We start from the raw sequence: 25,888 nt of genomic DNA on the forward strand, positions 1-25,888 counted from the left end.
AACAGAAAAGAAAAGAAAATAAAAAAATATGTATTTTAATTTCACGAGACCACGAGACCTTTAAAAAAGTGAAGTGTCGGTGCCGCCGCAGAGGCTTGTGGGAAATCCTTTCACTGCATCCAGTTTCAGCTGAACTCTCAGAAGCGAACAGCTGACAGACTGTTGTCGGACAATGCCTCTCTCCAGCTGAAACTCTCCGACACTTTCTGCTTTTGTTGTTTCTGGCCGGATGAAGATGAGTCGGAGCGAGCACTCGTTACAGGCTCTGTCCTGGAGGAAGCTGTATCTGAGCAGAGCCAAACTCAAGGCGTCCAGCCGCACGTCTGCGCTTTTATCCGGCTTCGCAATGGTGAGTCTCCGCGCTGTTTATTTGTGCACGGTGCGGCTCTGGCAGTAAACACAACGAGTTGTTTAGCAAAAAGCGACTGTTTGGTGGTGTTTTTGTAAGTTATATCAGAAGCTTTTTGGTGTCAGACGTCACATGACTCGCATCTGCAGTCATAAACTGACAGCCACAGTTGTTTAGCTTGTGCTAATGCTATAATGCTCTGCTAAAGTCTAAAAGGGATACAGCTGCGGATACTCGCATCAAACTGGCATAGTTTTTGTGACAATGTACAGCAGTTATTAATATGTTTACATTAATGTGAGGGGTTGAGGTAGACGTTAATATAGTATAATTTGATGGGTAATGTAATAAATAATATGAAAAATGCTTGGTATAATTAGTGTTTTTACATTGCTGTGATGGTTGGGGTAGGGTAGACGCTAATAAAACACAATATAATGGGTAATTTTATTAATTATATGACCAATACTTGGTATTATTGGTGTTTTTACTTTACTTTGACGGTTGGGTTTATGGTTTGAATACGGCTAGACGTTAATAACATACATTTGAATGGGTCATTTAATAAATAATGTTAATAATTCTCATTATTATTACTGTTTTTGTATTAATGTGATAATAGGGGTAGGCGTTAATGAAATCCAATCAATGGGTATTTAATAAATAATATAAATAGTTAGTCTGCAGCTGTATCTCTTCTAGTATTTAGGGCACTTTTACTGTTTCACACGGTGATGTTGTTCATAAAGAGCATCACGAGAAACAAAACGCCGGATATTAACCGGATACGAGCAAATGTCAACCTTGCTGTGAAAAAATTATCAAATGATGAAAGTTGAACTAACTAGTTTGCAGTGTTGTGTGAGTTACTTCCAAAATGAATTTGACTACTAATTACGTCATTACAATTTTATTAAAATTTAATTTAATCACTTGACTAAATACAATCCACATCAATCTCAATGCATAGACCACATAAATAAATATCTCAATTTAAATTTAATGTAAAAGGACCTTTTAGTTTTGTTAAACAAGTTAAGTAATAAAAAAAAGGAATAACTAAATAAACAATTTATGTATCTAAACACAAAATGTTCAAGTTAATCGCACCATAGATCATTTAATGAATTTTTTTTTTTTGCTTGAACAAAAACACATGTATAAATTAATTTACTTATTAATTATAATATCTGAATTATTAATTTAAAATTATTCTCCTATACTGATTTCATATCTTTTATTTTATTTAGAAACTAATCTCTCTACAGTGCTCTCTTTTAGCCAACAACCAAAAATGCTGCTACAAAAGTGCATGTGCAATTTAATTAATGAATGAATTTACTCTCTTATGGCTAAAATGCAATTTTCAACCAGTTTCCTTCTACCAAAATGTATTGCATTCAGTACCTCTCTCCACTGATGTGTCTGTTTGTATATTAAATTGTTGTGTTTAATTGTATTTAATTATTTATTAATGAAATCCTCTTGCCATGAAAATAGGCTTTGTTGCTGACATGGCATTAAATAAAAATAAATCATCTAGGCCTCCATGATTTATCGTATTTGCACCGAGCTGTAAAACCTATAAGATTTTATATCTTTATTAATTCATTCATTTTCCTTTAGCTTAGTCCCTTTATTCATCAGGGATCACCTAAGCGGAATGAACCGCCAACTTTTCCAGCATATTTTTTACATAGAGGACGCCCTTCAAGCTGCAACCCAACACTGGGAAACACCCATACACACTCATACACTACAGCCAATTTAGTTTATCCAATTCCCCGCATTTAGTTTATCCCAAATCGCGCATGTGTTTGGACTGTGGGGGAAACCGGAGCACCCGGAAGAAACCCACGCCAACACGGGGAGACCATGCAAACTCCACACAGAAATGCCAACTTGCCCAGCCGGGTCTGCTGTGAAGTGGCAGTGCTAACCACTCTGGCACCGTGCCACCTCTTTATATAATTATTTAATTTAATTTCAAATACTTTGAAAAAATGACTACAATGTTTAAGAGGTTTTAAATAAATGGTAGCATAGGCAGTTTCTCAATATGCGTTCTTTAGCGGTCTTGCATCCTCGTGTTCTCGTGTAACGTCATCATCAGCTGCCTAAATTCAGTTCCAATACACAAGACCGCAAGAACAGAGGACGCGTAAAACTTCCGGAATGTGTTCTTGATATCGAGGACGCACCGATGCAGACTTAAGCACCGAACTGGCTCTAGAAGTCCCAGAAGTCATTGCGACTGGAGGTGGGAAGCGCAGCATTTTAAATAGATTCATTATTAAAGTTCAGAGATATCACTTGTTTACCACAGGAGCTTCCCTAAATGAAACGGTGAATATAAACATCACCATAGACATTTTAATAAAAGAATATACACATTAAGTGTGTTTATTTGCTGAAATTCGTATTAAAATCAGTTTTATTTATATTGTGCAATATATATTTATAATGTTTTTATTCATCGTTTATATTTTGAAAAGGGGAAAAACAATAAATCACTGTATGAATGCTGTAATGTTTAAATAATTCTCCATTAAAAATGCATGAAGGTCATGTGACCATCTAGGGCTCGAAATTAACCTTTTTGCTTGGTAGCACCGGTGCTCCTAACTATAAAAGTTTAGGCGCATCAGCCACAATTTAGTCGCACTTATAAGCACCGTTACTACAAGTTTTATACAAACATATTTATTGCATTTAAAATAAACAGTAATCAAACAAACAAGCAAGAAATATATATATGCAAGCATGAGGAAAATATGTCTCAACGAAATCCCGTTATCATGAATGAATCTGTTAACAATATAACTGTGCTGTTCTCACGGGTGCTGTCTGATATTGCACTGATGCTTTTGACATATACTGTACCTTATTATATGCATACGTCATGTTAATAGCAATACTTTTCATGAGTAGCGATATTAGTGTACTCAGTGTAAGCCCGTTTGCGATGGTGTACGTGGTGTTAAATTTGACATATAGCGGCCACTTGCACAGCGGACAGCATCTGGCGATTATATGAAGGATTAAACTGAAGCTCTCGTGCTAGATGTGGCACGCAGTTCCCTGAAAACTCCATCCCACAGACTTTTCATAGCGGACTTGAAGCCAACGGAAGTCTTTTATCCACTCGAAAAATGTAGATGTTGGATTAACATTCAGCACATGATCACTAGTAAGATGTGTCATTATTTGTAACTTTAGATGTCATGGTTTCTAAAATAAAATCTGTCAGTGTTATCTTCATTCTCATCTTCAGCGCTTTACAGTTTTTCACGGTAGAAGCTTTCTCTGTCATCCCAAGCCAGAAGGCGCTGAGTGATTGACAGCTGATGTTTCAGAGCTAGAGCAGTGGTGGGCCAATAAGAAGAGCGTGAAGGCGGGGCAAGCATTACGGACTTGGCTTTGTTGACTGCAGCAACTTGACATGACAACTGTTTTAAACCATTCCTGAGCGCTGCGTTTCCCGTTTCAAGTGCAGAGATGCATTCTGCGTGAATGTCTCCTAAATCCGCGCATGTGGTCAACATTTTGCTGTAAAAACTGGTCGCACGCAACAATTTTTTGCACTCGCACAAATGCTCCCAAATATATTTTGAGGTCGCATATGTAAAATGTTGGGCGCATGTGCGACCAAAATGGTCGCAATTTCGAGCCCTTCCATCAGGAAGAACACAGCATCTCATTTCTCACAGGATGCGTTCTCTGTTCTCTATGTCTCCTGAGTTCGTTCTTCCGAAGACACCGAGCAAGACCGGTCTCCACAAGAACCCAAGTTCGTTCTCTGCGTTCTTGTAATTGAGAAACAGCCATTGTGTAGCACACTTTGTGATTATGCTTGGTGTTTCTTTGGTGCTGTTAAAACCGCCACATCAAACCTGCAGCTCTTTTATGAAATGGTAATTATTTAATTATAAATCGCACATGGGGCAAAGCAGTGGCGCAGTAGGTAGTACTGTCACCTCACAGCAAGACGGTTGCTGGTTCGAGCCTCTGCTAAGTTGCCGTTTCTGTGTGGAGTTTGCATGTTCTGCCTGCGTTCGTGTGGGTTTCCTCCGGGTGCTCCGGTTTCCCCCACAGTCCAAAGACATGCGGCACAGGTAAATTGGGTCGGCTAAATTGTCCGTAGTGTATGAGTGTATGTGTGGATGTTTCCCATTGATGGGTTGCAGCTAGAAGGGCATCCACTGCGTAAAAACTTGCTGGATAAGTTGGCGGTTCATTCCACTGTGGTGACCCCGGATTAATAAAGGGACTAAGCCGACAAGAAAATGAATGAATGAATGAAAATCGCACGTGTATTTTTTGTGCTGCATTTGATTGATTGATTAATTATCTTTTGGCCTAAAATGTCAACCAATAGTTTTCGTCGACCAAATATTTCATGCATTCTGTACCTCTTCTCTCCTATGCTATTCATTAAATTGTTGTTTAATTGTATATTTATTAAAGTCCGCATAAGCCTTAAACTACAGCTGTCTTTTTTCATATTGTGATGCAGTTCCTAGAGAAACGTGATATTAAATGAGAAAACAATGGGCGTGGCTAGTTTTTTATGTCGCAAGCTGATTGGATGTAGTAAAGTAGGCGTTTCATTCAGAAAGGTGGGGAAAACGGTTTGGGGAGAGTTATTACAACCTAACAGACTCCTGGTCACCATTTCTGCCTGTTGTCATAGAACTGACAGCTAGAGGGGAGTGGTTAAGTGTGTTGGCCACTCCCAATACCTCAGACAGACCTAATATAACTGAAAACAAACAAAAGTGCATTTGCAAATTTCCCTTAACGATTACAAGGGCAAATTATGTTTGTTTCTTAATGACCTGCACAGATGAATTGTTCACCACAAAACTAGCAGTGTGAGCTAACAAAATCAATATGCTTAGTTTAGATTGCATGTGTACCTTGAAGTGTTCTTGCCATGAAAATAGCCTTCGTTGCTGCCATGGCATTAAACAAAAATATATCATCATCCTCTTCTCTCCACTGGAACAGGTGGCGATGGTGGAGGTCCAGCTGGACACCAATCATGACTATCCCCCAGGTCTGCTGATCGCGTTCAGCGCCTGCACCACGGTGCTGGTGGCCGTTCACCTGTTCGCCCTGATGGTGAGCACCTGCATCCTGCCCAACATCGAGGCTGTAAGCAACGTGCACAACCTGAACTCCGTCAAAGAGTCTCCACACGAGCGCATGCACCGCCACATCGAGCTGGCCTGGGCCTTTTCCACCGTCATCGGGACGCTGCTCTTCCTGGCGGAGGTCGTCTTGCTCTGCTGGGTCAAGTTTTTACCCATTAAGCCCAAGGACCAGAAAAACGGCACTGTGTCTGCCGGGGTGGCCGCCGCCATCACCTCTACCTCCATCATGGTGCCTTTCGGTTTGGTTTTTATCGTGTTCGCTGTGCATTTCTACCGTTCTCTGGTCAGCCATAAGACTGACCGGCAGTTTCAGGAGCTGGAGGAGTTGGAGGACTTGCAGAACGAGCTGGACCACAGGGAAGAGGTGTCTACTTTACAGTCTCCCGGTTCTCTTTATCCCTAGTTTGAGTTTTGAGAGCTTCTGTTCGTGTTTATTTTAAATGTTGCGACACATTGTGTTTTTGACTGTGGTATCGGTCTGTCTGCTGCATGTGGACACCCTGGAGCGTCCGGTTTTCTATGCGTTTAGGATTTGTACACTGTGACAGCATGCACTGCATGTTTTATGGATATACATTTTTTATTTGTATTTTATTCTCTTCTTAATTCACCACGGGGGGTAATATCCTTCATTTCTGTATGGCAGCTGTGCCAGTTTTGCTACCTGCATATTTTTTTTTTTGGTTTTCACAAAGGCAAGCTACATCAAATGAAAGCTAGTTTCTGCCACAGAATGCAAAACTATACAGCGGGGAAAATAAGTATTAGACATGTCATGTTTTTTTCTGGGAATAATATCTCTAAAGGAGCCGTTGACGTGGAATTTAACTAGATATTGTTAAAAACTCAAACAATACAAACATAAAAATAAAAAAACAAAAACAATCTGAAAGATGAGATCTGTGTAATAACAATGAAATGACACAAGGAGAAAGCACTGAACTACTTAAACGTGTTTAATACTATATAGAGAAGGCTTTTGTTGGTGATGGCAGCATAAAAACGCCTCTCATCTGGAGAATGAAGCCTCATGCATTTCTCTGGTTTTTCACAGACTTTACCAGTGTCAAAATCTTGATGGTTCTTTGGGTCTTTTCTATCAAATCTGAGCTTTATTTAGGATTTTCTATTGGATTTGGTTCAGGTGATTGGCTGGGCCATTCTACAGCTTGATTTTCTTTCTCTGAAAGCCTTTGAGAGTGTCCTTGGCTGTGTTTTGGATCATTGTCTTGCTGAAATGTCCACCCTGGTTTCATCTTCATCCTCCTGCTAATGTAGATGTTGGACTGAAGCAGCTGATATTCATTTACACTGAGGAAGAGCAGAGAGTTGCTGAAGAACTACTGAGAGATTTCAGCTGCTGTCTGGGCCTTCACTGCCAAACTACACCTCCCTTTCTTCATGTGTTCAATACTTTTTCTCTGTGTCATTTTAGTTTATTACACAGAACTTTATTTGTAAACTAATTAGTTTTGTTTTCTTTGCATATATGGATTTATTTGGTTGATACTAACATCCAGGGAAATTTTCCAAGTCACCACTACATTTACAAATGTTTTCGGAGAAAAATGGTGACATTAATGTCTATGGTCAATACTTATTTCCCCCACTATATCTTTTAAAGATACCCAATTTCCTTATAGCGCAGGTCTTTGGACTGTGGGGGAAACGGAGCACCCAGAGGAAACCAGAAATGCCAACTGACCCAGTCCAGGCTCGAACCAGCGACCTTCTTGCTGTGAGACAACAGCACTACCTACTGCGCCACCTATGTGTCAGTTACAAGTTGATATCCTACACTTCAGGATATCTCCTGATTTAGAGTTTGTTTTGGATTTTCGGTTTTATCAATATTTTGAGTCAAAAAAATTTTCTTCTCATAGTTGAGTTTTCCCGGTTTATATGTTGCAGTTTTATTTAATGTTGTCATGACACTGGAATTCGATGCCAAGCGATAAAATTTTTTAAAAACGTCCATTTCCCGTTAACATTTGAGCGCTGTTGAGCACGTTCTTAAATATTTTTCATTGTGTACACATGCTCAACAGAAATGACTGTGATTGGCTTTGAAGGTCATCAGTTCACAGAACTCACCGGGGTTTAAAGTGTAACCACAGATACAGGGACACTTGAGCATTTCAAAGTTGTGAGGATCAGCTGGTGTGTCTTTAAGCTAATCAAAAAGCCATCTGCTGATGATTCACAGCTTTAAAATGCTCCAGTGTCCCTGCATCTGTTCACACTCAGTAAACAGCGGGAGTTTGGTGAACTGATGACCTTCACGGCCAATCACAGTCATTTCTGTTGAGCACGTGGGCACAATGGCAAATCAGCGCTGTTTAAGAACACGTTCAAATGTACGTTTTTAAAACTTCAGTATTGTGCCAGCCCAAGTTTCAACGCTGTAAAATGCTGGGTTCCTCACAATTCCTTCATGTTGTCCAAACACAAACCAGTTAAAGCATAACTAATTAATGAACTTCATTCTTTTTACCAATTAAAGTGGTTTGAAAATAAAAAAAATTACTTTTACATAAGTAGTTTGAACAAGCAGCAAAAGTCAATCTAACAATTGTGATTAATTCTTGTAATTATCAGTTTTACAAACATCAACATTTCACAAATTGAGTTTTATTTATATCTTGCAGTTCTGCCTTTCCTTTCTATGAATTCCTAGTTAAAATCTTGCAGTTAATAAAGTTCATATCTTGCAACACTGTAAAACAGTGGTTCTCAAACTTTTTTCATCAAGTACCACCTCAGAAAAAAATTGTCTCTCCAAGTACCACCAAAATAAGCAGTATTGAAATACAGTAGCATAGTAGGCCCAGTAAAGCAGCTACAACTCTGCACAGTTAAAAAACGTGGCAGATTACTTCATAAATATAGGCTATATGTCATATATGGCATATTATATATACATAATTTTCGATAAATTTTTAAATATGTGTAGCATGTACATGATATGTTTCATTCCTCCGCGTACCACTAGAAGGAAGCCTGCGTACCACTAGTGGTACACGCACCACAGTTTGAGAACCACTGCTGTAAAAAAAGCTTAGTTCCACATAGTGAAGTTTCATAAACTAATTTCGAGAGGAGCACGTGTTATGATTTAGCACGACTGGCTGCTCATCTGTAATCAGTAATAATCCAATCAGAGTGATCCTAGTTTACTATAATTGGATCATTTTTTCAATACTGCTCTATCTTCGTTTTGAAAGAATCCCCCCCTTCCACCCCATCTCCTCCCTGTTCTAAAGGGGGAGCGATCGAGACCTACCTGATCTCGGATCTCCTGATAAGCTTATTGACGGGCGGGAGCCCTGGGCTCAAATATCTCCAAGCTCAGAGTTCTCTCTCGGGACAGCATGGCAAATCTGCTATAAACGCTAAGCATATCTAAGTAGGAACTCTTGAATTTTGTGTTGGCAAAACATGTAGGAATTAAGTTAACTTATTCGAAAAAAAAAAAAAAATTAAGTTGATTGAACATAAAATAATTAAGTTGTCCCAAAAAAAACTCAGGAATTGAGTTTTAAAAGATATATTTTAAATAAGTAGTTTGAACAAACAGCAAACATCATTTTTTGAGTGAAATTTAGTTTACATAACGCAATTCTAAACATGGTGGCGCAGTGGGTAGCATGTTCGTCTTACAGCAAGAAGGTTGCTGGTTTGAGCCTCGGCTGGGTCAGTTGGTATTTCTGTGTGGAGTTTGCATGTTCTCCCCGTGTTGGTGTGGGTTTCCTCCGGGTGCTCCGGTTTCCCCCTCAAGTCTAAACACACGTGCTAAAGGAGAATTGGGTAAGGTAATATTGGCTGTAGTGTATGTGTGTGAATTAATGTGTATATGTGTTTCCCAGTGATGGGTTGCGGCTGGAAGGGAATTCGCTGCGTAAAACGTGCTGAATAAGTTGGCGGTTCATTCCGCTGTGGCGACCCTTGATTAATTAAGGGACTGAGCCGAAAAGAAAATGAATGAATTCTAAACATATATATATATTACAGTTTCAAGTTCTTATTTTGTTTTAAATCTTGTTACTTCATTCACGATTCTGAGCTAATAATAAATACAAAATTTGGATTTCTAATTCTGTAGCAGAAACTGCTTTCCATTACTTTCTTAAAAACACGTGTACATTACACAATCTCTTTTTAAACACTGATCAGAGTCTGTTTTTGAAGTTACCACAGTGCAGGGGACACTTTTATGTCCACTTGACCAAATGAGTTTAATGCGTTCTGAATCAGGGCTTTGCTGTTTAACAGCAGAATCAAAACCAAAAAAAAAACACACACACGTCTTACTCAAACTCTGTTGTTTTCTTAAATGAGCCCCCAGTGTGTGTGAGCACATCTTTAGTAGAAACAAAGGCACTTTATCAACATGTTTGACCTTTTTTGGTAGCATTTGAAACAGATTCCCATTAAAGGGGCCTCAGTTGGTCCTGAGGTTTGGATGCGAGTACTTAAATCCGTCACGGCTGAGGAACTAGCAGGATTGCAGGATTAAACAAAGTGTTTGTGAAGCAAAAGTGCAGTAAAGGTTTATAAAATTAGCTGAAATGCCACTTTAAAAGAGTATCTCACCCAAAAGACGAAATATACTCGGTGTTTACTCACCCTACAGGGGTGTTTGAGTTTATTTTTTTCTGTTGAACAAATATATATTTCTCAAATGATGATTAACAGAGCAAGGAATTTTTCATAGTATTTCTTATAATGCTATGTCTTATTTGTTTAATTTCAGCCAGAATAAAAGCAGTTTTTATTTTTTAAGGCCAAAATTATTAGCCCCCTTAAACAATATTTTTGTTAAAATATCTACAGAATAAACCACTGTTACATAATGCCTAATTCACCTAGTTAAGCCTTTAAATAACACTTTAAGCCGAACTAAGTATCTTGCAAAATATCTACTTCATCTGTCTATCGATACATATACAGTATAGACACATATACAGAACACTACCTGACAAAAGGCTTGTCATTGATCCCAGTTATTTTGCATAATAACCTGACTTCTAGTTGATCATTTGGAAAAGTGACAGAAGGTGGATTTTTCAGATGAATCATGTGTTGATCTGCATCCCCATCATTACAAATACTGCAGAAGACCTACTGGACCCAGCACGGACCCAAGATTCTCATACAAATCTGTCAAGTTTGGTGAAGGAGAAATCATGGTTTGGGGTTACATTCAGTATGGGGGAGTGCGAGAGATCTGCAACATCAACAGCCTGAGGTATCAAGACATTTGTGCTGCTCATTACATTACAAACCACAGGAGAGGGTGAATTCTTCAGCAGGATAGCGCTCCTTCTCATACTGCAGCCTCAACATCAAAGCTCCTGAAAGCAAAGAAGGTCAAGCTGCTCCAGGATTGGCCAGACCAGTCACCAGCCATGAACATTATTGAGCATGTCTGGGGTAAGATGGAGGAGCAGGCATTGAAGATGAACACAAAGAGTCTTGATGAACTCTGGGAGTCCTGCAGGAACGCTTTCTTTGCCGTTCCAGATGACTTTATTAATCAGTGATTTGAGTCATGTCAGAGATGTATGGATGCAGTCCTCCAAGCTCATGATGGAGTCAGACACAATATTCATTCTGTCTCCACTGCAGCAGGACTTTATATTCTATACTGGACATTATTTCTGTTCAGTGATGAGACTTCTGTCTAAGCAGAGTCAGACTTTACTGTCTTAATGAAATCATTCACAATCAAGGCATGATCATATTTTATTGTGGTCAAATAAGTGTCATCTAGAGGCATTTGCCTTTTATATAAACCACTTCTGATACCAAATAATCAGCTAGAAATCAACTTATTATTTGCTGTTCCTAAAACTTGTATAAGGGACGACTTTTTTCAAGTAGTGTACATATATACATTTACTTTGTTTTGAAAAATGTTGGAAACCAGCATCCATATTAGGGAAAAATATCCTATTTAACATTATTATCTATATATGTTTGTACAACAGAAGGTAAAGGGCGAGTAAATGATGACAGAAGTTTAATTTTTGGGGAGATCTATCTCTTTAACATGTTCAGTGTTGCCAAATTGAAATACAATGACATTTTGTCTAAAGTATTTGAAATGATATTCATATTTTGTTTTATAACTTTGATTCAGCAGCTCTTTTTTATCAGTACACTACATGTGCTAAAACCCACATTTTATACATTAAAGTCTTAATCAAATCCACTTCAACCAGACACTTTTTTTGTGCTCTTTTATATTGTGTGCGTGACCTGCTGAGATGAGCATTTTGTAAATTGTTAATAGATGCATAATGTATCATCTGCTTTTTCATGTATGGTGTGTGTTTATTGTGAGTGTAAGCTGACTGAGGCGTTGATAAACCGTGTTTCACTGCACAGGTCTGCCTTTCTTGACTTCAGGACATTATCAAGGTGAATACTGCTTATGAACCGACTCGGTGATCTCTGCTGACTTCTCCTCATCCTCAGTGAAATATGCCTGTGCCTCCATCAGCACAGCCTGTGAGTCCTGTAGGCAAACCTGCGGACATTAAAACAGCATTTGAGACTCAGCATTACAGCAGGAACATGCATAAGGACATCATATGTGAGCCTGGAGCACAAAACCAGCCATATGGGTACATTTTTGGATGTTGAGATATAAATTTACACTCACTGGCCACTTTATTAGGTACACCTTACTAGTACCGGTTTGCCTTCAGAGCTGCCTTAATGCTTCGTGTCATAGATTCAGCAAAGTACTGGAAATATTCCTGAGAGATTTTGCTCCATATTGACATGATAGCATCACACAGTTGCTGCAGATTTGTCGGCCGCACATCCATGATGAGAATCTCCCATTTCATCATATCCCAAAGGTGCTCTATTGGATTGAGATCTGGGGACTGTGAAGGCCATTTGAGTACAGTGAACTCATTGTCATGTTCAAGAAACCAGTCTGAGACATGATTCATGACGTGGCGTGTTATCCTGCTGGAAGTAGCCATCAGAAGATGGGTACACTGTGGCGTTGACACAATGCTCAGTTGGTACTAATGGGCCCAAAGTGTACCAAGAAAATCTCCCCCACTCTATTACACCACCACCACCAGCCTGAACTGTTGATATAAGGCCGGATGGATTCATGCTTTCATGTTGTTGATACCAAATTCTGACCCGACCATCTGAATGTGTCAGCAGAAATGGAGACTCATCAGAGCAGGCAACGTTTCTCCAATCTTCTATTGTCCAGTTTTGGTGAGCCTGTGTGAATTGTAGCCTCAGTTTCCTGTTCTCAGCTGACAGGAGCGGCACCCGGTGTGGTCTTCTGCTGCTGTAGCCCATCCGCCTCAAGGTTGGACGTGTTGTGTGTTCAGAGATGCTCTTCTGCAGACCTCGGTTGTAACGAGTGCTTATTTGAGTTACTGTTGCCTTTCTATCAGCTGGAACCAGTCTGGCCATTCTCCTCTGACCTCTGGCATCAACAAGGCATTTGTGCCCACAGAACTGCCGCTTATTCTCTGTAAACCCTAGAGATGGTAGTGCGTGAAAATCCCAGTAGATCAGCAGTTTCTGAAATACTCAGACCAGCCTGTCTGGCACCATCAACCATGACACGTTCAAAGTCTTTAAACTTAAATCAACTTTCATCCCCATTCTGATGCTCGCTTGACCATGTCTACATGCCCATATGCATTGAGTTGCTGCCATGTGATTGGCTGATTAGAAATTTGCATAAACGAGCAGTTGGACAAGTGTACCCAATAAACTGGCCGGTGAGTTTATATCATCAGCAAGCTGAATAATGAAGCTTCACATTGATCTGGGGTTTGTAATAATAGGACATTTTAATATCTGGAATTTAATAGTTATAAAATAATATTAATAATAAATAAAATAATATTTAGAAAATCACCTTTAAACATAAACAAATGGAGCTCTTGGCAATGAATATTACACATCAAAAACGAACCTATTATTCAAAATTCATTTTTATAAGGGGTTTAAACACAGTTGTGTGTATATAAGCAGCTTCTAATAGAAAAAAAGCTATTGATTGTATTGTTTACAATCACTCTCGATATAAACAGTCTGCTGAAACACTTTAATTGACATTCTCCCTTTGTAGGTGTCATCAGAGGGGGAAAGCCCCGCCCTCTAGTGTCCATCTCTGCCTCATTAGCATAAAACATTAGTCTTGTTTTTGAATCTGCCACTATGCTGACACGCAGGCAATTGTAGCTCCTCCCTCTTTTCAAAAGAGCACAATCTCATTTGCATTTAAAGCGACCGTCAAAAAAACACTACAATTAGGATCGAAACCTAAAAGGTTCAGTTTCAGAGAGTTATAAAACAATACTTGTGTGGTATTTTGAGATTAAACTTCACACACACTCTAGGGACATAACCTATTTTAACCCATCTTATAAATAGTGGACAAATAGGTCCCCTTTAATATTTAATACTTTTTTACATATAAGTAAAATCAATCGTTTCGACTCATACACTGTATTTTTGGCTATTCCCAAAAATATACCCCTGCATCATAAGACTAAAGCTGGTCAGAACCTGTGACTAAAAGCTCGCATTTGCTTCATGCGCTACTGTTGATATGGAAATTATGCAAATGTCCGTGATAATCATTAACCTTGGGGATGGGATAGACTGTCGGTCTGACTGCTGTTTCTCTTCCGAAATCAGAAATGCTTCCACATTTAGCAACATCGTCAACCCAGAAGCCTTCGTACAGCTGCCCTCTGTCCAGGAAGAACAACTGGCCATGTCCGTTCTTCTTCCCATCACTCCAGGTGCCCACAAAGCGGTTTCCATTAGCTTTACAAAGAAAGTAAAAAATAGTTCTGCTACTTTATTCAGAGTACATATAAATAACTATATGCAATTCAAATTTAGAAATGCTGAAAAGTAAATAAGGTAACACTTTATTTTTATGTTGTCCTTGATACGCATGTTCAATGTACATACTATAGTGGTAACAATAAATTACACATAATTGCATGCAACTTACAGCTCATCCTAACCCTATAGTAAGTAGTTCTATATGTTTAATATTACTCTGTACTTAAATATGTACAGTTGAAGTCAGAGTTGTTAGCGCCCTCTTCATTATTTTTCCACAATTTGTGTTTAACAAAGAGCAGATTTTCTAAATATAATAGTTTTAATTTCTCATTTCTGATGGCAGTACATAATATTTGACTACACTGTAATGCCCAAAAGTCAACTTTATCTAATGAAATGAGTGTTGTTAACTCAAAATTTACTGAAAGTCAATTCTACTCATTTAAAAAGACTTTTGAATTCAGTGTTGAAGGTAATGAGTTAATTAAATAGCTCATTACTTCAACTTAAATGGTGTAAGTTCACAGTACTCGTATAGATTAGTTTAACTCAAACGGTTTGTAGCAATCGGTTTCCTCAAACGGTTCGAGTTGCCTCATATATCAGGTTTTACTGTGCTCAAATTGCTTCATTTTTTCAAATGGAGTAAGTTCACAGTACTCAACAGGATTAGTTTTTGAACTCAAATGGTTTGTTGCAATCGGTTTCCTCAAATGGTTTGAGTTACCCTAACTTTTTGGGTTTTACAGTGTAGATATTTTTCAAGACACTAGTATTCAGCTTAAAGTGACATTTTAAGGCTTAACTAGGTTAATTAGGCAGGTTAGGGTAATTAGGCAAGTTATTGTATAATGATGCATTGTTCTGTAGACAATCGAAACAAATATTGCTTAAGGGGGCTTATATTATTGACCTTAAAATGGTGTTTAAAAAAATTAAAAACTGCTTTTATTCTAGTCGAAATAAAACAGATAAGACTTTCTCCAGAAGAAAAAAAACATTCTAGGAAACGCTGTGGAAAAACTCCTGAATCTGTTAAACATCATTTGGGAAATATTTGAAAAAGAAAATAAAAGTGACCTCCATTTTTATATAGCCCTATCGGGAGACCATTTTTCGAACAAAATTACTTCTTCAAGCAAAAGTCTGTTTAATGTGATCTCTGTTGGCATCAATCATAGCCTGAATTGTTTAAAGTTTTCTGAAATAATGTGCTATGTAGTGTCAGGCCTCTTTCAGCTCTTCCTAAATTATTATTCAGATATCAGCTGTCATGTTTTTCTCTCTTCATGTATTTTCACACTGACTCTATAATATTTAGGTCTGGACTCTGTCTGTCATTTCATGACAGAGTTTTATCAGCGGTTGTGTTTTGTTCTCCGTGTGTGATATGTAATAGAGATCATTGTCATTTAGTTGTATTTAATTTTTTATATCATTTATTTTATCTTTGTTTACTCTGGGACAAACTTGATTAGGGCTTTACGGTACTGGAAAAATATGCAATATTGTTGTTGAGTATTGCGATATCGATATTTCTTGTGATATAACATTTCCCTAGAAAAATGCTATCTTATTATGTTTTAAAATAATTTCTTTGTTTAATGATGTTAAAATAAACATATTTTTCCAGATCTAATTAATCTAATTCAGACTAAAAAGTCTTTAAGACACTATGAATGATTAAAAAAATAAGCAGATATTCTGACTCTGATTGACAGTTGTCTTTATTTTTTATTTTCTATAAGTATATTTATATAAGTATTCTCAGCTCTTTATTCACTCTTGGGCTGCTCCAACCAACAGGCCTAAAGCCGGGGCTAAAGATCGTAAGCCCCCATCTGATTGGTCAAATTTAGATAGCCAATGCACAAAATAAATGTAATTTACCACACATATATTGCACATACTTTTATCGCGATAACGATAATTTTGCATATATTGACATATATATATATATATATATATGCACAGTAATATATTACAATATATTGTGCCCAGAGACAATAGTATAAACATTAAATTAGAAATATACATTTTGAATGAACTTTTGCAAACAGTTTTAAGTGTGTACCTAGCAAAATCAAGCCCTCCCCATGATGTTTGTCCCTCAGCCACTCTCCTTCATACAGCTCTCCATTCTCATACTGCATTCGTCCCCATCCGCTCCTCTCATCTCCACTCCACTGGCCCTCATAAAACGCAGATGCACTGTAGAAATACGACCCAGCACCCTGCAAGTGAAAGACAGACATGCAGTTTAAATGCGGACATAAAGTCACGGTCAAAAATATTGACTATTATACAGTTTATGTCAAAATTTGATTTCTTTTTCAAATATTTTTTAAATTATGTTCAACAGATTCAGGAATTTTTCACAGTATGTCTGATAATATTTTTTCTTCTGTAGAAAGTCTTATTTGTTTTATTTCGGCTTGAATAAAAGCAGTTCTCAATTTTTTTTAAACCATTTTAAGGTCATTATTAGTAGCCCCCTTAAGCAATATTTGTTTTCAATTGTCTACACAACAAACCACTGTTATACAATAACTTGCCTAATTACCCTAATTACCCTAGTTAAGCCTTAAAATGTCACTTTAAGCTGTATAGAAGTGTCTTGAAAAATATCTAGTCAAATATTATTTACTGTCATCATGGCAAAGATAAAATAAATTATTAAAACTATTATTAAAACTATTATGATTAGAAATCTGTTGAAAAAATCTGCTCTCCATTAAACAGAAATTGGGGGGAAATATACAGAAAGCTAATAATTCTGACTTCAAGTATAAGCAAAAAAAGCATTGGATATAAATGTGTATACCAACTGATCCTTTTATCTTCTGTTACAATATTTAGATAATATAATCTTTCATTGAAAAAAAATAATGGTAATACATGCGAGCGTATAAGTGATGTGAGCATGCACTCTATACTGACACTGAGGAGAAAAAGAACTGTTTTTAAAGTCAACATTTTTATACTTGTGGCTTGATAATATTCTGTTTCAACCCCTGAAGGCATGATATGGTCGGTTTTGAGGATGTTTTTGGTATTTTTCTAGACTTTGAATAAGTCTGGAACTTATTTTGCTGTCTATGGAGGATGAGGGAGCTCTCTGATTTCACTTAAAACATCTTAGTTTGTGTTCAGAAGATGAACAAAGGTCTTTAGGGAGACTTGAGGGTGAGAAATTGATAACAGAATATTCATTTGTTTTCATTAAATCTAAAAGTGGATCTACAGGCATCTGAATCCTAAGTTTGTCACCCAAATGGCTTTTCTATCTTCTTTATTTTTGTGAAATAAACAATGACAAATAATTACACATTTTTAAAGATGATCTATTATGCCCCTTTTTACAAGATGTAAAATAAGTCTCTGATGTGCCAAGAGTGTGTATGTAAAGTTTCAGCTCAAAATATCACACAGATATTGTTTTATAACTCTCTGAAACTGACCCTTTTAGGCTTTGATCCTAATTGTGCCGTTTTGATGACTGTCGCTTTAAATTCCAATGAGATTGTGCTCTTTTTAAAAGAGGGCGGGGCTACAAATGCTTATGTGTCAGTATAGAGGCAGATTTAAAATTAAGACTAATGTTCTATGCTAATGAGGGAGACATCGTCACTAGTGGGCGGGGCTTTCCTTCCCTGATGACACGTACAAAGGGAGAATGTCAATCAAAGTGTTTCTGCAGACTGTTTATAACAAGAGTGATTATAAAAAAATACAATTAATTAATTTTTACTATTAGAAGCTGCTTATATTCACACACTGTTGCCACACGACCCCTTATAAAAATGATATTTGCATAATAGGCCCCCATTAAGCCCTGCCAAGGACCATCGTTTTTTAATGTCCTAATTTGGCAAACCATGTAATTCAATAAGGTGTCTTTGCTACTTACTTCCTTCTTGTCATTCCTCCAAGACCCGACATAAACCCTCATATACTCTTTGGTTTCAGGGTCCATCCTGCTTAGAGTTCCAAACCCGTCCCGCTTTCCACACCTCCAGTCTCCATCATAGACTATTCCTGCTCTCTTCCAAACCTGCTTTCCCTTTCCTTAGCAGAGTAAAATGTACGTTAGTGAGCAGTTGTTTAAAGAGACAGTTCACCCAAAAATGAACATTTCTTCATCAATTACTGAAGTGATTCTAAACGTTTATAAATGGAGTTCTACAACAACAAAAAAAAGATATTTTGGAGAATGTTGGAAAAAAGCAACCATTGACATCAATTGAGCCTTCGCTAAGCCACACCCGAAAACAGCCACAGACCAATCATGGCTTAGCAGTAGTAAATAGGCGCGGGAGGTCTGTCAAGCTTTTGAGCGAGGGAAACAAACCAAAGAGTTTTGCATATGGATTGTGTAAATCTGATAACCGGTATCCTAAAAGTTTGGATGGGGTGGTGAAATTTTTGCCAGGCGTTGATCAATCATGTGGGGGGCTGCACAATTTAATCATATTTCCATGTTTCAAGCTCCGAATATTTGGATCACATTTCAACAAAAATAGAGATATGAGATATGATCACAAATTGGGCACTTGTTTATGCATTCATTCATTTTCTTGTCGGCTTAGTCCCTTTATTAATCCAGGGTCGCCACAGCGGAATGAACCGCCAACTTATCCAGCAAGTTTTTACGCAGCGGATGCCCTTCCAGCCGCAACCCATCTCTGGGAAAAGCACTTGTTTAATATACTTCTAATTATACTTCTCTTATACTAATAATATCGATTAATATACTTTACCCGCAGCTGTTTTTCAGTCATTTTAAATCTTTGTGTTTCTGTCAATTCCTCAATGTTTTCATCTGACTTTTGGAGATTTAGTCATTGACGGTGTTATAGCGGGTAAGTATCTCCTGCTGTGCATGAACTAAGCTGTTGAATGGTCAGCGTATGAGGCGGCTAGGCTTTAGCTTCAATTTTAATTAAATCATTCTCTATCGGTTGCATATTATGTCATGAATATACCCCTGTAATGTATACTACACTGTTAAAAAAAAATCCGTAATTTTACAGTTTATTTCTGGCAGCTGGGGTGCCGGAAAAAAAAAAAAACGTAAAATAACGGACGTTAAATTACAGAAACCTACTGTAAAATAACAGGTTGAATAACAGAAATTTACCAGAAATTTAAATTTAAGGAAATTTCTGTAATTTAATTTCAAATTTTCTCTATTTAACAGTAAATTTCCGTAATTTAACGGCCGTTATTTTACGTTTTTTTCCGGCACCCCAGCTGCCAGAAATAAATCGTAAAATTACGGATTTGTTTTACAGTGTGCAGTCCTTTTTTGTCTGGCTAACCTAAAAATCTCACCTGTTTGCCAAAAATGACCAATAATCTCCCTGGAAATGTCTGACACCGGCGCACACATATTGTAAGGCACGAAAGCTTGACATGCATAGCAACAGTAAATAAGGAGGGGGGCGGAGCTTAGCAAAGGTTCAACTGTAGGAATAAAAAAAGTGCATTTTCAGCATTCTTGAGTATATTTTCTTTTGTGTTTAACAGAAGGAAGAAACTCAAACCAGTTTGAAACAAGTGGAGGATGAGGAAATGATGACAGAATTTTCATTTTTGGGTGAAATATGTCTTTATTCATTCATTTTCCTTCAGCTTAGTCTCTATATTAATCAGGGGGCCGCCAGCATGAACCGCCAAATTATCCAGCATATGTTTTACACAGCAAATGCTCTTCCAGCTGCAACCCAGTACTGGGAAACACCCATACACACTCATTCTCACATCCACTCATACACTACGGCCAATTTAGTTTATTCAGTTCCCCCACAGTCCAAACACATGCGCTGTATAGGGGAAACCGGAGCACCCGGAGGAAACCCACACCAACACGGAACATGCAAACTCCACACAGAAATGCCAACAGACCCAGCCGGGACTCAAACCAGCAACCTTCTTGCTGTGAGGCGACAGTGCTAACCACTAAGCCACCGTGTCACCAGAACTATCTCTTTACTTAGGGTAAAATGAGGTCTCATTCTACTTAGTCAAACTTTAATTTAAGAAACACACAACCTGCAGAGCACATCTGAATATCAAAGTCGGTTCAATTGAGGCTTGTTCTCACTGTGATCTTCAAGGCCTGCCATGTTTAAAACATGCCATTAAATATTCAAGCAATTAAACATTACCGTGCTTCTTATTATCCATCCATTCGCCCGTGTATTGATCTCCATTGACCGAATACACCGTGTGATGAAGTCCATATTTTTGAGCCTTTCTGTCCCAAAGTTTCACTAGCGGTTCAGCGGTCGGGGGTCTTTTCACATAAGGCATACTGCACTGAAAAAACATCAATATTATTTTATTAGATTATTATGTGCCAATGTGCACATTATTTTGCAGTGTGGTTCATTGATTCCACACAATTGGTGCATTTTACTGTCTCCAAGAAATAATCAGATATAGAATTGCATTGATGTGTGCTCATAATATTCATTAATACAGCATTTATTTTTTGGTTTATTCATTTTTCTTTTAACCCACATGACAAATACTATAGTAACTTATACAAAATTGTTGTTTTTGCTTTATGTTCAAAGCTAGGGATAAATCTGAAATGCATACAAAAGTTTTTTGAAGAAAGACAAGGGGGGTATAATCTGAGATTTTAGGAGGTTGAAAACAAAGACAACTTAAAAAAGTTTGTGCATGTCTGTATGTGGAGTGAAATTATGGAACAGTCTAGAACAGACTCTCAAAGACTGTCAGGATATTATTAAAAAAGCTGTATAAATATATATTATTAAAGGAATATAAGGATAAAGGTGATTGAAAAAGCATCAAATGAGAAAGGTATGATGACATTTTAATTAATGGCTGTTTGCAGAACTGTTTTTTTGGGGGGTCTATGTTATAAAATGTAAAGATACACATGGGATCGAACAAATAATATGTCAAAGATGCCAAAAGGATAAAATATGTTTCGTGTAAAAAGAAGATAAGTAAAAGAAGAAATAAGTTTAAGTAATAGACAAATGATGTACAGTTGAAGTCAGGTAGGCTAAAATCATCTGTTAACTGCATCCCAATCATCACAAATACTGCAGAAGAGCTACTGGAACCCGCATGGAGCCAAGATTCTCACAGAAATCAGTCAAGTTTGGTGAAGGAAAAGTCATGGTTTGGGGTTACATTCAGTATGGGGGCGTGTGAGAGATCTGCAGAGTGGATGATCAACATCAACAGCCTGAGGTATCAAGACATTTGTGCTGCCCATTACATTACAAACGTCGTTTCTCATACTTTAGCCTCCACATTAAAGTTCCTAAAAGCAAAGAAGGTCAAGGTGCTCCAGGATTGGCCAGCCCAGTCACCAGAGATGAACATTATTGAGCATGTCTGGGGTAAGATGAAGGAGGAGGCATTGAAGATGAATCCAAAGAGTCTTGATGAACTTCAAATCATCAAATGAGAAAGGTATGATGACATTTTAATTAATGGCTGTTTGCAGTACTGATTTTTTGGGGGTCTATGTTATAAAATGTAAAGATACACATGGAATCGAACAAATAATATGTCAAAGATGCCAAAAGGATAAAATATGTTTCGTGTAAAAAGAAGAGATAAGTAAAAGAAGAAATAAGTTTAAGTAATACACAAATGATGTACAGTTGAAGTCAGAATTATTCGCCCCCTTTTGATTTTGATTTTCTTTTTAAAATATTTCCCAAATGGTTTTTAACAGAGCAATGAAATTTTCACAGTATGTCTGATAATATTTTTTCTTCTGGAGAAAGTCCTATTTGTTTGATTTCGGCTAGAATAAAAGCAGTTATTAATAAAAAAAAAAACATTTTTGGGACAAAATTATTAGCCCCTTTAACTTATTTTTTCATTAATCTACAGAACAAACCATCGTTTTACAGTAACTTGACTAATTACCCTAACCTGCCTAGTTCACCTTATTAACCTAGTTAAGCCTTTTAATGTCACTTTAAGCTGAATAGTAGTGTCTTGAAAAATATCTAGTCAAATATTATTTACTGTCATTATGGCAAAGATAAAATAAATCAGTTATTAGAAATAAGTTTTTAAAACTATTATGTTTAGAAATGTGCTGAAACAATCTTCCCAGAACAGAACAGAAATTGGGGGAAAAAATAAACAGGGGCGCTAATAATTCAGGGAGGCTAATAATTCTGACTTCAACTGTATGTGGTAGGTGAAGCAGTGGCGCAGTGGGTAGTGCTGTTGCTGGGTCACTGGTTTGAGCCTCGGCTCAGTTGGCGTTTCTGTGTGGAGTTTGCATGTTCTCCCTGCGTTCGTGTGGGTTTCCTCCGGGTTAGGGTTAACACACACACACACTCATACACTATGGACAATTTAGCCTACCCAATTTACCTGTACCGCATGTCTTTGGACTGTGGGGGGCACCAGAAGGAAACCCACGCCAACACGGAACATGCAAACTCCTCCAGCCTCCAACATTCTACCAGCTGACCCAAACAGAACTCGAACCAGCGACCTTCTTGCTGTGAGGCGACAGAGCTAACCATTCATCCACCGTGCCACCACATTTATAATAATATAAACAAATAGTTTTCAACTACAGAGTAATTTATGCAATACCTCACAATTTACTGTAGCAAAAACTAAAGTATACTATAGTATTTATTAGTTTTTCAGATCAGTATAATACAATTTGAAATGGTATGGTTCAAAAACACTTTAGTGTTTACTAAAAGTTACTATATTGTTTTTTTATGTGGGAAATGTTTTGTTTTAAAACTCTTATTGAAAAGAGGGACAGATATACACTACCTGACAAAGTCTTGTTGTTGATCCCAGTTGTAAGAGCAACAAATAACTTCTAGTTGATCATTTGTGAAAGTGTCAGAAGGTGTTTTTTTTTTCTTCTGATGAATCATCTGTTGATCTGCATCCCAATCATCACAAATACTGCAGAAGACCTACTGGAACCCGCATGGAGCCAAGATTCTCACAGAAATCAGTCAAGTTTGGTGAAGGAAAAGTCATGGTTTGGGGTTACATTCAGTATGGGGGCGTGCGAGAGATCTGCAGAGTGGATGATCAACATCAACAGCCTGAGGTATCAAGACATTTGTGCTGCCCATTACATTACAAACGTCGTTTCTCATACTTTAGCCTCCACATTAAAATTCCTGAAAGCAAAGAAGGTCAAGCTGCTCCAGGATTGGCCAGCCCAGTCACCAGAGATGAACATTATTGAGCATGTCTGGGGTATGATGAAGGAGGAGGCATTGAAGATGAATCCAAAGAGTCTTGATGAACTCTGGGAGTCCTGCAGGAACGCTTTCTTTGCCATTCCAGATGACTTTATTAATCAGTGATTTGAGTCATGTCAGAGATGTATGGATGCAGTCCTCCAAGCTCATGATGGAGTCAGACACAATATTCATTCTGTCTCCACTGCAGCAGGACTTTATATTCTAGACTGGACATTATTTCTGTTCAGTGATGAGGCTTTTGTCTAAGCAGAGTTATACCTTACTGTCCTGATAAAATCATGCAAAATCAAGGCATGATCATATTTTATTGTGGTCAAATAAGCGTCATCTAGAGGCCTTTGCCTTTCATATAAGCCACTTCTGATACTAAATGATCAACTAGAAGTCAAGCTATTATTTGCTGTTCTTAAAACTTGAATAGTCGACAAGACTTTTGTCAGGTAGTGTAATGCTCATTTTCATTCATTCATTCATTCATTTTCTTGTCGGCTTAGTCCCTTTATTAATCCGGGGTCGCCACAGCGGAATGAACCGCCAACTTATCCAGCAAGTTTTTACGCAGCGGATGCCCTTTAAGCTGCAACCCATCTCTGGGAAACATCCACTCACACATTTACACACAAACTCATACACTACGGACAATTTAGCCTACCCAATTCACCTGTACCGCATGTCTTTGGACTGTGGGGGAAACCGAAGCACTCGGAGGAAATCCACGCGAACGCAGGGAGAACATGCAAACTCCGTAATGCTCATTTTATAAAAAATATTAAATGGTTAAAGTAAGTTAATGTAGTGTATTAGAGTAATGCTTGTGTGTGACAGAAATGCGGTACAATTTCTACTGCCTTAATTCTACCGATGTTAAAGAGGTATATAATAAACACAATTTTATTCAAATGCACAAATTTCGTGGTATTTACTTAAATATTTATTTATTAAAAGCTTTTTGGGAAGAATAACAAAGTGTAAACAGATGTGTTTATAATACCCTATATTCACCAAAGGCTATTAAACAAAAAGATATGGTGAATACTAGAGCTTTTTGCATTTAAAACGTGTAAATATAGTAAATAAATCATAGTCAACACTTACCTTTACAGTCCAGACCGCTTAAGAAAACAAAATCAACCATTTATCTACGAAAATCAACTTTAATTGTCAAGCAATGGTCGATCTCGACTTAACCTCTTAAAAATAATTAGTGTACTGTAACCAAGCAACGAACTCTCTAATGTTTATTTTCGCTGACTCTCCAGGTCGTCAGATGGCGATGTCATCCTCTGAACCTAATGCTCGGCTGTGATTGGCTGACGTGGTGGAAGCGGAGCTTATATAAATGGCTGGAGCGCCTACTAGCGGCAGTTAAGCGGCACAGCAGCGCTAACGCGGACGGGTACAATGTCACTGGAGAGATGTCAAAGTGAATGGACAGAAATAGAGCAAGAATATCAGCAATTACAGGTTTGAGCTGAACGGATAAACGTTGTATTTGTGCGTCGTTAACCAAAATATGAGTTAATGAGTCATTAAAGAAGCAGCCGTGTGTGTTTGGGATGTTTATGATGCGGCTAGCAGGCTTTAGCTCATCAGATGAACTGATTTCTATTGTTACTGTACATGTGTATTAAATCTGTATCAGCTTTCTATATTATATATAGTAGAAATACAAAATAATAAGCATTGTTTTTGTACATCTGCTCGGTTTTAATGAACTCGGTGTGTTACTGATGTAATTCTGATAATGCTTCACGAATGTAACTGGTTAAACTAGGTTAGATGTTAACCAAGAGTTGTTGCTTAACTGTTAAAATGATCTATTCTTGATATCAAGGTCAGATTACAGTATGATGAAGCTCAAAATGAATGAGAGAAAGTTCATGAAGCTCCAGGGGTTTGAATGCCTTGGAAAAAGTGCCTTTTAAAGCAAATTACCATGGGAGTACTAGGTTTTTGGGACACAATTCATGATAGCACTCTGGTATTATTTCAATTATTTTGGACTTCCATGTAATAAACATTTAATATTGTATCTGATATAAAAATATTGTATATAAGCCAAAGATGAGTTTTTTAACACGCATGGAAATTACTATAGTAACTTATGTAGTAGACATGGGCTAAACCAGTGGTTCTCAAAGTATTTTCCCCAAGTACCACCTCAGAAAAAAATGGTCTCTCCAAGTACCACCATAATCAACAGTATTGAAATAAAGTAGCCTAGTTGGCTAAATTAAGCAGCTAAAGCACTGCACAGTTCGAAAATGAGACAGAGTCATTCA

General features: G+C 37.6%; 3 protein-coding genes across 11 annotated transcripts in view; 1 reads left to right on the top strand and 2 right to left on the bottom strand.

Annotated features, from left to right (window-relative positions):
- Nucleotides 1–580, bottom strand: part of kdm2bb (lysine (K)-specific demethylase 2Bb) — an 81,478-nt gene extending 80,898 nt beyond the window's left edge. The window contains exon 1 of one of the 2 annotated variants that reach the window (XM_087268757.1): nt 59–580. The gene's annotated coding sequence lies outside the window, so the exon portion shown is untranslated. The remainder of the gene's footprint in view (nt 1–58) is intronic. The other variant, XM_087268756.1, reaches the window with a different exon arrangement.
- Nucleotides 98–11,892, top strand: orai1b (ORAI calcium release-activated calcium modulator 1b). Of its 3 annotated transcripts, XM_087269127.1 has the most exons (3): nt 98–349; nt 5,360–8,231; nt 8,583–11,892. In XM_087269127.1, the coding sequence occupies exons 1-2, from the start codon at nt 230–232 to the stop codon at nt 5,906–5,908; spliced, it is 669 nt and encodes a 222-aa protein (XP_087125253.1). In that variant the 5' UTR covers nt 98–229; the 3' UTR covers nt 5,909–8,231; nt 8,583–11,892.
- On the bottom strand, nt 11,734–24,830 carry morn3 (MORN repeat containing 3). 6 transcript variants are annotated; one of them, NM_001017666.1, is given in 6 exon segments: nt 11,734–12,037; nt 14,144–14,328; nt 16,430–16,589; nt 18,266–18,423; nt 20,526–20,676; nt 24,702–24,830. In NM_001017666.1, coding segments are annotated over 5 exon segments (762 nt in total). In that variant the 5' UTR covers nt 20,671–20,676; nt 24,702–24,830; the 3' UTR covers nt 11,734–11,923.
- Between the last annotated feature and the right edge of the window lie 1,058 nt (nt 24,831–25,888).

Source organism: Danio rerio, chromosome 10, assembly GCF_052040795.2.
Source record: "Danio rerio strain M-AB ecotype USA chromosome 10, GRCz13ab, whole genome shotgun sequence".
Taxonomy (NCBI): Eukaryota; Metazoa; Chordata; class Actinopteri; order Cypriniformes; family Danionidae; genus Danio; species Danio rerio.